At 40.9% G+C, this 13,432-nt stretch overlaps 1 protein-coding gene across 1 annotated transcript; it reads right to left on the reverse strand.

Annotated features, from left to right (window-relative positions):
* Nucleotides 1–639: 639 nt before the first annotated feature.
* Nucleotides 640–12,821, reverse strand: LOC102218382 (coagulation factor XIII A chain). Its single transcript, XM_005807263.3, has 15 exons — nt 12,739–12,821; nt 8,839–9,053; nt 7,940–8,128; nt 6,953–7,201; nt 6,760–6,878; nt 6,574–6,681; nt 6,291–6,465; nt 5,700–5,838; nt 4,841–4,944; nt 4,378–4,466; nt 4,050–4,203; nt 3,337–3,612; nt 2,419–2,579; nt 1,912–2,048; nt 640–1,031 (listed from the first exon to the last, which is right to left on the reverse strand). Exons 2-15 carry the CDS (start codon nt 9,023–9,025, stop codon nt 890–892), a joined length of 2,229 nt encoding a protein of 742 aa, XP_005807320.1. The 5' UTR covers nt 9,026–9,053; nt 12,739–12,821; the 3' UTR covers nt 640–889.
* Nucleotides 12,822–13,432: the final 611 nt, after the last annotated feature.

A 13,432-nucleotide genomic window follows, 5' to 3' on the forward strand; every position in this document is an offset into this window, starting at 1 on the left:
TGGTCAAGATTTGTACTGACCAAAGATATTACGTTGTTGATCAATCTTTATTATGCTACAGGGAAAAATCTGAGTTTTTTAAATCTATTTTTGTCTGTACTTTCATGCATCAGACTAATATTTCAATATCCTCAAACTACCACCTCTATTGATATAGATAATAAAGCTATTCTTATGGAAGTCTCTATACTTTACTCTATACTTTATGTACTTTACTGTGCAGAAGTCTTCAGACAACCCCTTCAGTCATGTTTTAACAGATTATAATCATGTAACTAGGCCTGTCTCAATAAACAAGAAACCAATTAATCGCATGATAAATTAAAAGTAACTCAATAATTTTGCTTGATTGATCATTTTTTCTCCTTTTTCTCTCTTTTTACCAAAAACTGAATGATAAAAGTCTTCAGTCTGGTGTTTTGGTCTCAACTATCCCTTTGTTTGAAAGATAATTTTGTTTACAGAGACTTCATATTTTATTTTCTTTGTTATTTCTGTTGTTTTCTTTATTCATTTTGGATATTTAAAATTTCTTCCAGTTCCAATGTTTAAATGTTCATTAGAATTTAAATTTCATTGATCTTTGAGAATGCGTTCTTGCATTTTTATGCCATTATTACTATTATACTACTTAAAAATGTTCTTAAAACAACAATGTTATTGTTTTACACAATAAGTTCTAGGACAATTTATCGTCCAGCAAAATTTGTTATTGAAACAGGCCTACATGTAACGATAATAAGCCCACTCCAATACCTCCCCATGCTTTCTGAAACTTTTCTCCAATTTCAGCATTTTTAACGAAGTCTAAAGAAATCGAGGTTGTTTTAAAGCTTGTGCACAGGGCTGGAAGCTGGAGCTGGGTATCAGTGAATCTTCTGTTTTCTCTTTAGGTTTCAATGGTGATGGATGCCTGGCCGGAGACCTGTCTGAGGCCAGAACAGTCCAGAGTAGCCATCACTCTGGTCTTGCCAGCCCTCTGTGGAGCAAACATCTCAGTCCAGGTCAGAGAGGAGCCACCGGGGAGCAGACTGTGAACAGCAGAGTCTGAATTACAAACTGGACAGACCGGACTGCTTTAAAAAGACTGAGACGCATAAATCATTAGCTTATCAATTTATCTCGTATCAATTTAGTAGCCAGACAAAGTTATTTATAGGACAACAGAATATTATAAGTAGAAAAACTATTCAACATCTATTGTAAGGTTCTGTTGTATAAACGTTGTGGCTCATTTAGTTTGATAGGTGTTACTATGAAGCCCAGATTTCTCCTTGGTGAATTGTTGTACAGTACGTTTAGCCAGAGCGTGTAGTCTGTAATTGCACTGGATTTGTGATGGTCTTCTAAATTGGAAAGAGATGACCATGCAGCAAAGGCTGCTGAAGACCGATGATGATGCACTGCAAAAACACAACATCTTACCAAATAAGTTTAGTCTAGTTTCTAGTACAAAAATCTTTGTACACTTGACCCCTAAGAAACTTTTCAACAAGATATAGTGACTTGTTTTAAGTCAACATAATTCCTTAATCTTGATGAAAATGTACTTGTCCCATTAGCAGATTATTTGACTTAGAAGAAGACATTTGGCCCATGTTGTAAGTGAAATAATCTGCCAATGGAACCAGTACTTTTTGTCAATATTAAGGAAATACTAACTTAAAACAAGATTGCTACATCTTGCTGAAAAGTTACTTGACAGTTAGTTTTGTCTTATTTTAAATCTAGTAAGATATTTGCACTAGAAACTAGACTAAAAATACTTGGTACGACGTCGTGTTTTTACAGTGTTCATCAGTGACACAGACCCAAATGCAAACACAATGCCAGCAGTTAATAAAGTGAGAAACTGAAGATATAGATGGAGTTTATTTCTAGGAGAACTCATCTGTTTCCTCTCGGTCTGACCTGTAGTATCTGGATTTGAGCTCCATGACTCCGGGTCCTTCCATTCGGAGGTGGACGTTCTCAAGGTTGAAGGAGAAGGGGTTGGTAAACTGCACGCTGGCCATCATCTCTTCATTCACTCTGCCGCCGCCAGTCACCTGAAGTGCAAAAAGAAAACACACAGGAACCTCAGAAGGTAAACACGAAGGAGGAAACTGTTCTGGGCCGATGGTAGAGATGGTGGTAAGAGTTGGCCTGACCCTGGAGCCGGTGGTTGGCCGCTCCATCTCTCTCCGTTATTGCGTGCTTGAGCAAAGCATTTTACTCACCTTGCACCCTGCTGATGGTGCTGTTACTCACTTCTGTCAGACTGCCAGGGCAGCTGTGGCTATAATCTGAACCACCAGCAGATTGTGAATGTGTGCGTGAATGTAGCTCTTTAGTGTCCTCTAGACTTGAGAAAGTGCTATGCAAGTGCAGGCCATTATGAAGGACTCACGCTGGATCAGCCAAAGGAAAAGTTTGTACCTCAACAGTGAGTTTGGGAGTGTGCAGGGTGACCACTTTCATGGCGGTCACGATACGGCCGGTTTCTTTGATCTTCCCAGTGACTATGAAGTTAAGGTTGGCCTGTTCCACCAGGTGAGCAAGATAGTTCCTCGACTCAATCGTCATCAACTCCTTCACACCTGCAACAGTCAGACGTTTCTGTAATGATTACCCTTTAGGTAATGGCTTCTCTTGTGTTTTAAATCACTTTTTTACAGGTCTTTTTCAGACCTTATTATGTTCTACTTTGGTACATTTGGGATCCCCCTTACTATTTTTGCTGCAAACATTTGATACTATTTATAAATGCTATTAATTTTCTTATGAACTCCATTTAATATATGCAGTCAAAAATTACTCTTGTGTTGTTATTTCACCCATTGTAATTCAACTTTTGGGGTTCAGTGAGCAAAACCTAACTGGATTAACACAGATCCAATTATGTGTTAATTGCACAATCAACACACCTAAATATATTAAATATTTACTTCCATTAGACAATATTTGATAGCTGTTCCTTCATAGAAGTAACCAGCAGCCACTGGGTATCTGGTTACAGGTTGTACAGTTCGTTAGGGTCTGGAAGAGCTGACTTGATTCCTCCAAACATATTTATGTCTGCAAAAGGAATGTGGCCAAGATACAACTTTAACTTTTAAGAGGGCATTTACCAAAATAATAGTTAGGTTGCATGTAGAAATATGACCCTGTATGTATACTTTTGAAGCTGTATAGCAGAAAATCATGTCCTTTTCCCTCTCTTTTTGACATGCCAACCTGCATGCACCTCGTCCTTATTTTTTGTGCTGCATTGCATCATCTATAGAAAGAAGAAGACGTATTTTTGTCTTCTTTGTCACTCTTGAGTCTCCTCTCCTTTCGTTTCTCTCTACTCACTCTTTTGGGCCGGAATGGTCACAGTGGGGGTCTTGAACAGGAACTCATTGCTGGAGACTCCGGTGTAATACACCACACTCCCGCTGACGTAGGCCTGCACCGTGCGCTTCTGCAAGCTCTGGTTGACAAACTCCACGTTGAACTCAAAGTCATTGCCGACACTGATCTCCAGGGTGGGCAGGACCACGTTCACATCCGCCTCAGGGGGGCTGGACTTCTCCTGCTTGCAGCCGAACTCCTCTGCCTTTTCCAGGACAGTCCGCTCCTCTGGGCTTCCTGCGTTTAATTGAGGTATTTCAGCACGTATGCAATTTTTTCTTTTGTCATATTAAAGCATTTGATTTTATCATTAAAGGGAAAAGGCAAAAGAAAAAAAAGCCAAAGCTAATCCTTTTCATGGATTTCATTTAGGACCTCACATCTGACAAACAAATCTGACTTAGATATGAACTGAAAAAAGGAATCCGTCAACGGAGATGAAGCTTTTACCGTCGTTGCTTTACTTTTCCTGTTTACTTTGAGTCATTATGCGTTACGGTAAATTTATTAGTTCATGCACTCTTGCGTTTTAGCTGTGACGGCTGGTTAATTTAAAACTATCCTCACATTTGCCAGGAGTGAGGTCTGTGTGTTAAATCAGAAGCAGCAGCAGGGAGAAGCGGGTTCTGCTGCTTCGTTTAGCAGCAACGCTTGTGTTCGATGTGGTCACTGACCTTCAGGAAACTTGTATTGATCGGTGATGTCTCGACGACCATTGCTTCCCACAGCTTTGGTCAAAACCATGCGACCCACGTGACTTTTGTTCACTCTGACCGGCTCCATGGTCCCGTCATTCTTCCGTGAGTAAAACACGACGTCGCTGTTGACCTGCAAGGAAACAGGACAGGAAAACAAATAACGGCCGAACCGGGTCCGACCTCTGCTGATCCGGCTGCTGGTCACAAAGTATGACAGGAGACAGATGATGGAAATACTTCCCTTGTAATTTCACAGAAAGTTCAAGTACTTCTCAAAGGCCATATTAGTGCTGAATGAACTAACCTCAGCAAACACAAAGGGAGCATCAAATGGGAAGCAAATGTGTCCGTGTTTTATGGCCAGGACAGACGCAGGTCCACATCTGTACATCCCTTCAAGCAGCAGGAAAGACAACAATTGGTACGTTCACTTCACTTTCATATAGGGACAAAACATGCTTTTGTTGTATCACAAAGTACTGCACCTTCCACACTTACAGTCTCTGTGTAAAAAACCTGAAATGATTGAATCCTTTATTGCAGTTTCATAAGAAAAACTAAGAAGGGGGCATCCATTGTTGGGGAGGTAAAAATAATAGATATCTGAGGGTGCTGTGGTGGCGCAGGTGTTAAGCACAACCCACCTCGACACAGCTGTCACAGGTTCGACTCCCGGCACTCTGACATCCGGTTGATTCAAAGTTATATTTTCAAGGCCAATAAATGCGGAAGGGGCTGTACGTCAGTTTCATATCGGGATCGTTTACCGTCGCTGGTTTCCTGTGGCGTTGCGTCCACAACCTGCCAGCCTCCAAAACCTGGAGGGAGGTCCGGTCTGGACATGTAGCACTCGTTCCAGCAGTGATAGTTCCTGAGAAACACCAACATGTTCAGAGTCACAGAAAGTGTGGAAAGGTCTCACAGTCTAACTTTGGAGCTTTCTTCCACAGTCGTGTCTGTCGTCGCTGGTTTTCTCTACATGAGTAACCACAGAGTGAAAAGTTCAGCTCAAATATGTCCCATCTTCAAGAACGGGACTCTGGAAACCAAAGCATTTGAGATGAATATGAAGGCCTAATTATTAACCTTGTAACACTGAGCCATTCTCAATCTTTGGTAGCAATATTATTTGATGTCTCAAGTGACCTTAGTAGCCCTTTGGTATCAATTATTGACAATAAATTAACTTTGACATGTTGTTCCAGCACATGGATCTTTTCTTCCAGCAGAAGATTCTTAGTAAGGAAAGCAGAAGAGAATAATTCATAAGTTAAACACTTAAGCAGGAAAATGGAGGCATAAAATAGAATATGCTGGATTACAAATTTCTTCTGTTTTGGATTTCTTTTCATATTTAAGTGTCTAAAATCACCAAACACGTGTTAATATCAAACATAACGTGAGTAAATACAAAGGGCAGTTTTGAAATTATTTGTATTACTTAGAAAAAAACAAAACATAGTCACACACAGACCTGAGTGCTGCCAGACTTGTGTGTGACTCAAGAAATGACATAAACAGGCCCTGAATGACAACACAAAGTAGGCTAACAGATCCTGAAAAGCAACACATCATGCCTCAATTTAAAGAAATGTAAAAACGGATGTGAAAGGGAGCGTTTGGTACCAGATGGAGTCCTTGGTGCGGCTTCGATCGATTCTGCCGTTGTCGTCCAGAATTATGTCCAACTTCAGGTTTCCGTCGTTGTCGTGAGCAGAGTAGTAGTTGGTGACCACTCTGGACGGGATGCCCAGACAGCGCAGGACTGAAACACAGAAACGTGACCGAATCTTAACAAATATCAACGTCATCCATTGTACAGAAGGTGCCAAAGTTTGGTGTAAATGCCCATAAATTTCTAAAATGTATTTTGCTTGAGATGAATTCTGCATTCGTTGGAAAAATCTTTTACCAGCTTGTTGCTGTTGCTTGAGTAGTTCTTGTTTGAAAATGAGCTCATAATTTTGACTCCAATGAAATCACAATTACTTTTTTTAAAATGTCGAAGCAAAATTATATTCTTTATAATTTATGTAACCAACACAAACTGCATTTCTCTCAGTGTTCAGCTGCAGTTTCTGATGTTTTCATATATGACACAGTGATGACTTTGGTACTAATACTATGGTATCCATTCTTGTGGAGATCTAATGGAATAAAAAAACAAAAACTTTGGGTTGGCCAACCCAACGTGAGATCTTTAAACCAAGATCTCACAGGAATTGAAGACAGCAGCGTAGACCCAGCACTGAGCGTAGCACACGGGCATCTTGCTGCCGGAGTAGCTGAGCAGGATGTCGGTGCTGCCGGTCCAGGAAGTGGGCGCCACTCCGTAGGTGTAGTCGCCGCTCCAGTTCCCCACCAGCACGCCGTCATCATCACGTGAGTTCAACTACGAGAGAAAACTACCTGATTTTTAACATTTCAGCAACACATTTGGGCTTATGTCAAATTTTTGAATTTCGCAACTGGAGACTTTTTTTTTTAAAGAGCTCCTCACCATGGCAGAGGCCTTTCTGGTCACCTTTATGGGGTCTCCTCTGTTGGTGATTGGCATTTCAGACCGATCCATGATGTACAGACAGGCATCTAGAACTCCATAGTTGAACTATGAGGTAAAGAAAAAAATTAAACCATTGAAACAATCAATGGTCTCTCAGGTAAGAGAGAATACATCCTCTCTTACCTGTCCATAGTTCCAGTTTCTCTCGGACACGTCGTCATAAGCGCCGTGATAAATGACCCCCAACTCGTTCATCACGCACTCCTGCCTCTCTGCCTCATCATCCAGAAACACAGCATCATCTACAAGAGAAAAACAAAAAGTCTTAAGAGAATAAAATCAAAATCACACCTGCAACGTTTCGATCTAAACAAACCTGCTGCCCAAGGATTGAAGAGGACGTATAAATCTCTGCTGTTGTCCCGCTTCGTCCTACGAATGCCAAACGGAGTCTGCACTGCAACGTACATGTGATATTTTCCCACAATGCAGTTGGCTGCTGGCGTGATGCCCATGGTGACCACGTTGTCGTTGGTCTGTATGACGCGACCCCCCCAGGAGCTCTGACGGGTCTTGGTGGGAAACACAGGAAGGTAGGTCCCCTTGCTGTACTGAGGGTCGGCGCCTGAGATAAAGCAAGAAGCATCAGCAAGTTGTTGTGGCATTCACACCCACAACTGCTGGTGTGATTACCAAACCAATTTAAAAGGTATTCAGATGAATTCATCTTCCATTGTTCAAACAAAACCTCAAACTAAGAATCGTTTAGTCAGTGGGGAATACAAGGTTGAAATACATGGAGGGAGCGCTTGTTGAACAAGCTTGTCCTCTAGATCAACCAGAAAGTATTTGGCCCACTTTTCTCCTCTTTTCTCTTTAGCTTACCCAAAGGGTTTTTAATACTTTCAAGATTCATTGTAGTTATTTACACTTTTGATGGTGGGACAGAAAGGCCTAATTCCTCCCTCACACACACACCATTTGGTGTATAATTGTTGCTATGGAGACTTAGCGACCCCAAGTTACCACTCTTTGCAGTAGTTCTCCAATGGTTAAACTTGTAGAGTATTTTAAAACCTCTTATTATCCTCTTCCCTGTGTTTGATGGTAAGATAGACTCAGGTACTTATCTAGTCTTGCTAGTATAAATTCGAGTTCATCTCTTTGATTGTAGATGTGGCTAAATTGAGGTCATAGCTATTTTTTTTTGCTTGCTACATTTAGTCTTGAGGGAACTGTATTCCATCTCACTGAATCAGAAGTTTTTTTTGGGTTTTTTTTTTTGCCATGAATTTTTGACCACTTTCACTCAGTCTCTGAAAAATCCATCCAGCAACGAGACGTCTAGTTGGAAATGTCTCACCAATGACAAACTCCACGGCAAACTTGTCCTCATTAGGTTTGTAAGCACGACTGAAGGTGATCTTGATCTGGAACTCTTGACCTCGGCGGACGATGAGATTGTCGCAGTGGTACAGGTTGGTGCGGTGGTCGGTCTTGTTGGTTTCGTCTCGCCTCCTCATCATGTCCACATCCCAGATGTCCAGGAAGTCTGGACGGACAGAAACACGCAGAGCAGAAAGCAAGCAGCCTTAAAATGTGGAGTGAAGATACCGAGGAGCAATGAGAAAGAGAAGAAAATTATGTAGCAAGGCAATTCTTTGCTGTACAATTGACTTGTTGGTGCAGTTCTCCAAGGGAACGAAAAACTTAAATAAAAATATTGATTCAGAAACTGAATCAGATTAAATCTGCTTAAATATTTCCAATGTTACTCTTCTACAAACGTTTCTCTAAAGTGCTTTTGGCACATTCTCCAGTAAACATGCATTTAGGTCCAATCAGCCCTCAAAACCTACACATTCAAGTGGCCCAGCAGTTTTTCTGTTAAATGTTCTCTCGTCACTGTGAGGTTCCACCCAAATGTTCACATGTGCTTGTTTGCAGGCAGTCAGATAAAATTCCAGTAAGTGTTTCATAAACTTCCGTCACATCTGGAACCCACAGCAGGAAGTCTGCTCATTTTATCCAGTCTGCGCGTCATTCACCCATCAATCATGTCCAGAATCAAATAAACAACTTGTCACTGCAAGACAAAGAAACACATATTGTCCTCTAAAGCAAATGACTTTCATCAATAAAATGTCTTGAGAAGGCAGTCGTCTTCTTCCTGAATCAAACCTTCCTCTCTCAGACATTTTAAGTCGAGCATGTGTTCATGTGAGTACCTGGCGTCTGTTGCCAATAGTTACGGCCCCTCACCTGTCAGAGGAGGGTATCCTCTCGGACCCGGTGCTACAAAGTATTCTAATTCTGGGATGTCGGCTGTCTCAAAGTTGTCGTAATCCGTGGGGCCTGACGCTCGGCCCCGGTGGCCCACCTTGGGAGGACGTCCGGCGGGAGGAGCGGGGGCAGTGGAAGGGGTCGGGGCGTCGCCCTGGTCAGACATTTTGACGGTTTCTTGAAGCGCTGTACTCCTGAGAGAGGGGAGGAGTGGATAAAGACCAGAATTAGCCACACTGAGTCCACTCTGCTGACAGCATGTTATATGACTTATAATTTGGTCGCTGCAATTAAATTTTAAAGCCCTCTTATTGGGTAAGAGAGTACAAGCAAGAGCAGCGCTTAGCTTTAGTGTTGAAGCAAGCGGCGCAATAATTGCTCTTTCCAGAGGTTTTGATTTACATGTGGTCACCGTGTGTGTTTGCGGTTCTGCTGGAGCGGAGTTTACAGCCACTGCTTCTCCTGTGAGCTGCAGGAAAACACTGCTAGCGTTTAGCAAGAAGCATTCTGTGTTTTTATGTGTGTGGCTGAAGCAGAGTACACACACACTGCTGCTGAGCGTTCATTCAGGATTAAACGGGTATAATCAGAAAAACTGTAAGCTTCAAGAAACAACTTACAGACTATCTTTTTTATTTTCATTTCACTTGTAGTGATATGAGAATATATTTTAGGTATTTTAGAAATGTTTGTGTCCTTTCCATTTCTTCCCAATAAAGTATGTAAACCATTAAAAGCTGTCATTGCTATGCATCAGTGTTGGAGGCATATTTAGCAACGCTCTATGCAACACTGCTGCCATTATTATCTGCATAAGTGTTTACAACAAGACCAGTATCAGAACTTATTCAACTCAACTCAAAGGAATTTTAAAATGCTACTTTTCTCACTTCCTGCAGCAGCTTGTTGCACCAGAGTGGAACTATTGTTTTGTCCACGAGATTTGTTTTTGACTGAGCGGCAGAAAGCAGTGCATAATTGTGAAATAAAAGAGCACATCACTTTCAAAATGTTAAAAAAAATAAAGACATTTCAGCTGCGTGTCATTGCATCACTCTTGACAGCAGACGAGTCTCTTTGCAAGCCAGAAGTCTCTTTATGGAGCAATTTGTTGTCCTGTGTGGCAACCCCACAATATTTGGTTCTGCTAATTAAAATTAGGCTTTTATTCATAACGATTCATGAAGGTGTAACAAACTGAAAGCGTTTGTCTGTTATCCGCTCTGCCAGAGCATCCCACAGAGTCCATATCTGTGGTTCTGGTGTGTTTTTTTTTTTTTCTTATTCTTCTTTTTTTTTTATAAAACAGAGCTCTCGCTGCGTTAAATGGTGACGGACGTCGTCCCAAACCCCTCTCCGTGTCACACCCGCATTATGTAACAGCTGCTCCGGCTCTCAGCCAGGTGTTTTGCCCCAGCAGCTGGAAGCTGAGAGCGCTGCCCCTGCATGAGATGAAAACAGCTTTTATTTATTTGATGGGTTTCTCCAAACTTGGAACACACTCCTGTCATCATCAACGCTGCAGCTCCACGCGCTCCCGGCCTCCTCTGCCAGCTGGAAGCATGTGTAGCCCCTGTGGGCGGAGGCCATTTTAGCCGTTTTTCATATTGCTCTTGTTGAATAGCGCTGAGTACACAGTTGCTCTTTGTTTACCCCGTTTTAGTGTGTAAACAGAACGGGTTATGGTTGAGCATGTCCGTATTTTCAATCACCATAATGGTCATTTTGGGGATTTTGGTTTAACCTGAAATCACAAAACTTTGTTTCTGTGAACTGTAATGGCCACTCAGTGGAAATACTGGATAGGAGTACAAATTGATGGGCAAATTTATCAAACTGTTTGAACACAATAAATGAGTGCAAATCAGAGTTTGCATATCCGTTCAATTAAACTGTGCAAAGGAGAAAATCTGCTTTGGAAGCCATGAAGATCCTGAGATCATCCTGAGAATGACTAAAGCAGGGCTTGGCTAAAGATTCTTTGTTTGACACCGTTTTACTGTTTCCTCACAGTCGTTTGTCTTCAGGTTACAGTGGGAGTTCAGTAGAAGAAAGTCAGGACAAAGCAGGAGAGACGTGGGAAGAAAGCATAAAAATGAGTTCACTGTTGTGGTTTGCATCAGGGAAAGCAAGAGAAGAGTAGGCGTGTGGGAAGTCCGCAACTCTCCAGGTCTACATGTGTTTTTGTTTTATCTCTAACACTGAAAATCATTTGAAATACCCAGGTGGTAGTAAAGACAACCCCCCAAGTCACTGTTGTCCTTTGAGGGTTTGGTTTTGCTTTCCTGGATTTGTTTTTTTTTTCCTGATCCCTTTTTGTCTTTTGTGTTTTCATCTGTCATTAAGTTTGTCTGCCTCGCTCTACTTCTGTCAGATCTCCTTGTTAAATTATTTCATTTCTCCTTGATGTCTTTTATATTGTCTCTCACTTTTTCTTCCAAGTTATTCTCATATTTCCATTTTGGTTTTCCAGTTGTTCCTCCGTGTTGCCACTAGTTTTCTTTAGTATTGCAACAAACAAGACAGATGTGTGTGTGTGTGTGTTTTTATTTGCATGTAAATGGTGGTTCATAAAAAGCAGAGATAAAGGAAATAGCATACACAAACGATGTGCAGAAGGTTGACCAAACAGCGACTTTGTGAATCGATCCCTCTGATTTTTGCACATTTTCTTCTCAAAAAATGTAACTTTTAAGTTCACTTCTATTGGTACTGTGATAACTTAATCTGGCGCTAATGAGTTTATTTGTCAAGCTGCTTTCTTTCTTCAAATAAAAAATATTTTCAGAAGTGTCACCTAAATATAAGATAAGTAGGATTTTATATCCATCTGATATTATTGAGTGATTTCAGTCAGATTTAGTTTTCTATCTTTGGCAGCTTTCTAGAATCTCCGATGATTTTATTTAGAGTCTACTATAAAAATAACCTTTTAGCATAATTTTGTTTTTCAGCTGCGTTCATAAAGTTGAGATGTTTAGAGAAAAAAAAAAACAATGAAAGCTTGTTATTTCCAACCCAAACCAAAATCTGCCCCGACTGTGATGCTGATCTGAAGCATTTAGGATTGTGGCAAAATAGTTTTCATTTTTGGCATTTAATGGATTACATCAAATTATGTGAACAGATTCCCTTTTATCTTTAATAAATTCCACAGTTGCTAAAGTCAAACAAGGACAGCATAGTGTTAGACAGGACGGAAATATTTTAAACTGTTTTACCATCAGCTGCTGATAAAGTGTCGACACGCTCTCTTGAACAACGTTTCCATACAAATTCATTTTTAAGCTTCAATTTAGGCTGAGCGAAAACACACATTCCTGCAAGGAATATTTGTGTTTGATTTCTGTCTCTTTTTTTAAACCGTCAGATTTTTATCCATTGATCTTCACTAAAATTGTTCATAAAACAATTTTGATGAAGAAGAGTTATTTGTGCCAACTTGAATAGATTTATTGGGTGAAGTTTTTCATCATAAAACTCATCCTCGCAGAGAAGAGACAGAAAAAAAAAGAGAGAAAGAAACGCAGTTCCTTCACCGAGGAGCATCTGCCCTGAATTAAACATTAAACACATACTGAGTTTCCTAATTCAAGATGAGGAATGTCTGATTTTATTGCTGTAATAAGATGCCATTCTTTGGATATTGCTGCTGTCTCCTGAAATTCATTTTGTATTTCATTTTCAGAGGCAGAATTTCCTGGAATAGTTTTTGTTTGGCGTTAATATGACTCACACAGAAACACTAAAAATCTCATCCTGCTCCTGTAGAGCTGTTTAAGCCACGTTCAGTATGAGTAATTTAATTTGCATCCTCTCGTGAGGCAGCAGTGAATTATGAAACCACCAAACTTGCAGCAAAGTAAAGTCTCTACTTACCAGTCAGGCTTTAAGAAAGTCTGATGCACCTCGGCTGGAGTTGCAGAAGCTGCTGAAGGGTGGAGCTGATCTGCTGCTGCTCCATCCAGGACTCTTCTGCTTCTGCTTATAAACCCAACAAGAGCCAAGGAAGAGGTCCAAGTGTGTGTTTTGCGCGTGCTTGTGTGTGAAGTTGTCCACTGTTTGCGGCAGGATGTGGGTGGTGCCGTCTCTGGATAAACCCCCCACCGCCAGCCTCAGACCGAGAAACTCACTCAGATAAAGTTTGTTACTTCAACTTATTTTGGGACTCTGCTGTCTTTCCTTGATGTGGTTTTCTGTACCAGTAAGACTGGGCTGTTTGTGGAATAAAACACATACTGATTACAGCAGTCGGCGCGTTATGCTGGGACGGAACGATAAGCAGAAGCTGGTGACCGGGGACGAAATCTGGAAAATTTCCCCTCATAAATTACATGAATGCAACAAACTGTTTTATGCGCAAAATACACAATAAAGTTAAGAAATGAATCCAAATTCTGCCCAACTGCACAAGAATAATAATATTGAAGAATATAGTCCTGATATTTGCTCAATCCAGTTGAACATGATTGGAATTGTTTCCCATTTCTGGGTCACATTTGGAAAAAATATTTCCAAAACTCTCGATTTACAAGTCGATATACATTCCTACCCTCATCAATGGTCAAAGGAT

The sequence above is a fragment of the Xiphophorus maculatus genome, chromosome 14, assembly GCF_002775205.1.
Source record: "Xiphophorus maculatus strain JP 163 A chromosome 14, X_maculatus-5.0-male, whole genome shotgun sequence".
Taxonomy (NCBI): domain Eukaryota; kingdom Metazoa; phylum Chordata; class Actinopteri; order Cyprinodontiformes; family Poeciliidae; genus Xiphophorus; species Xiphophorus maculatus.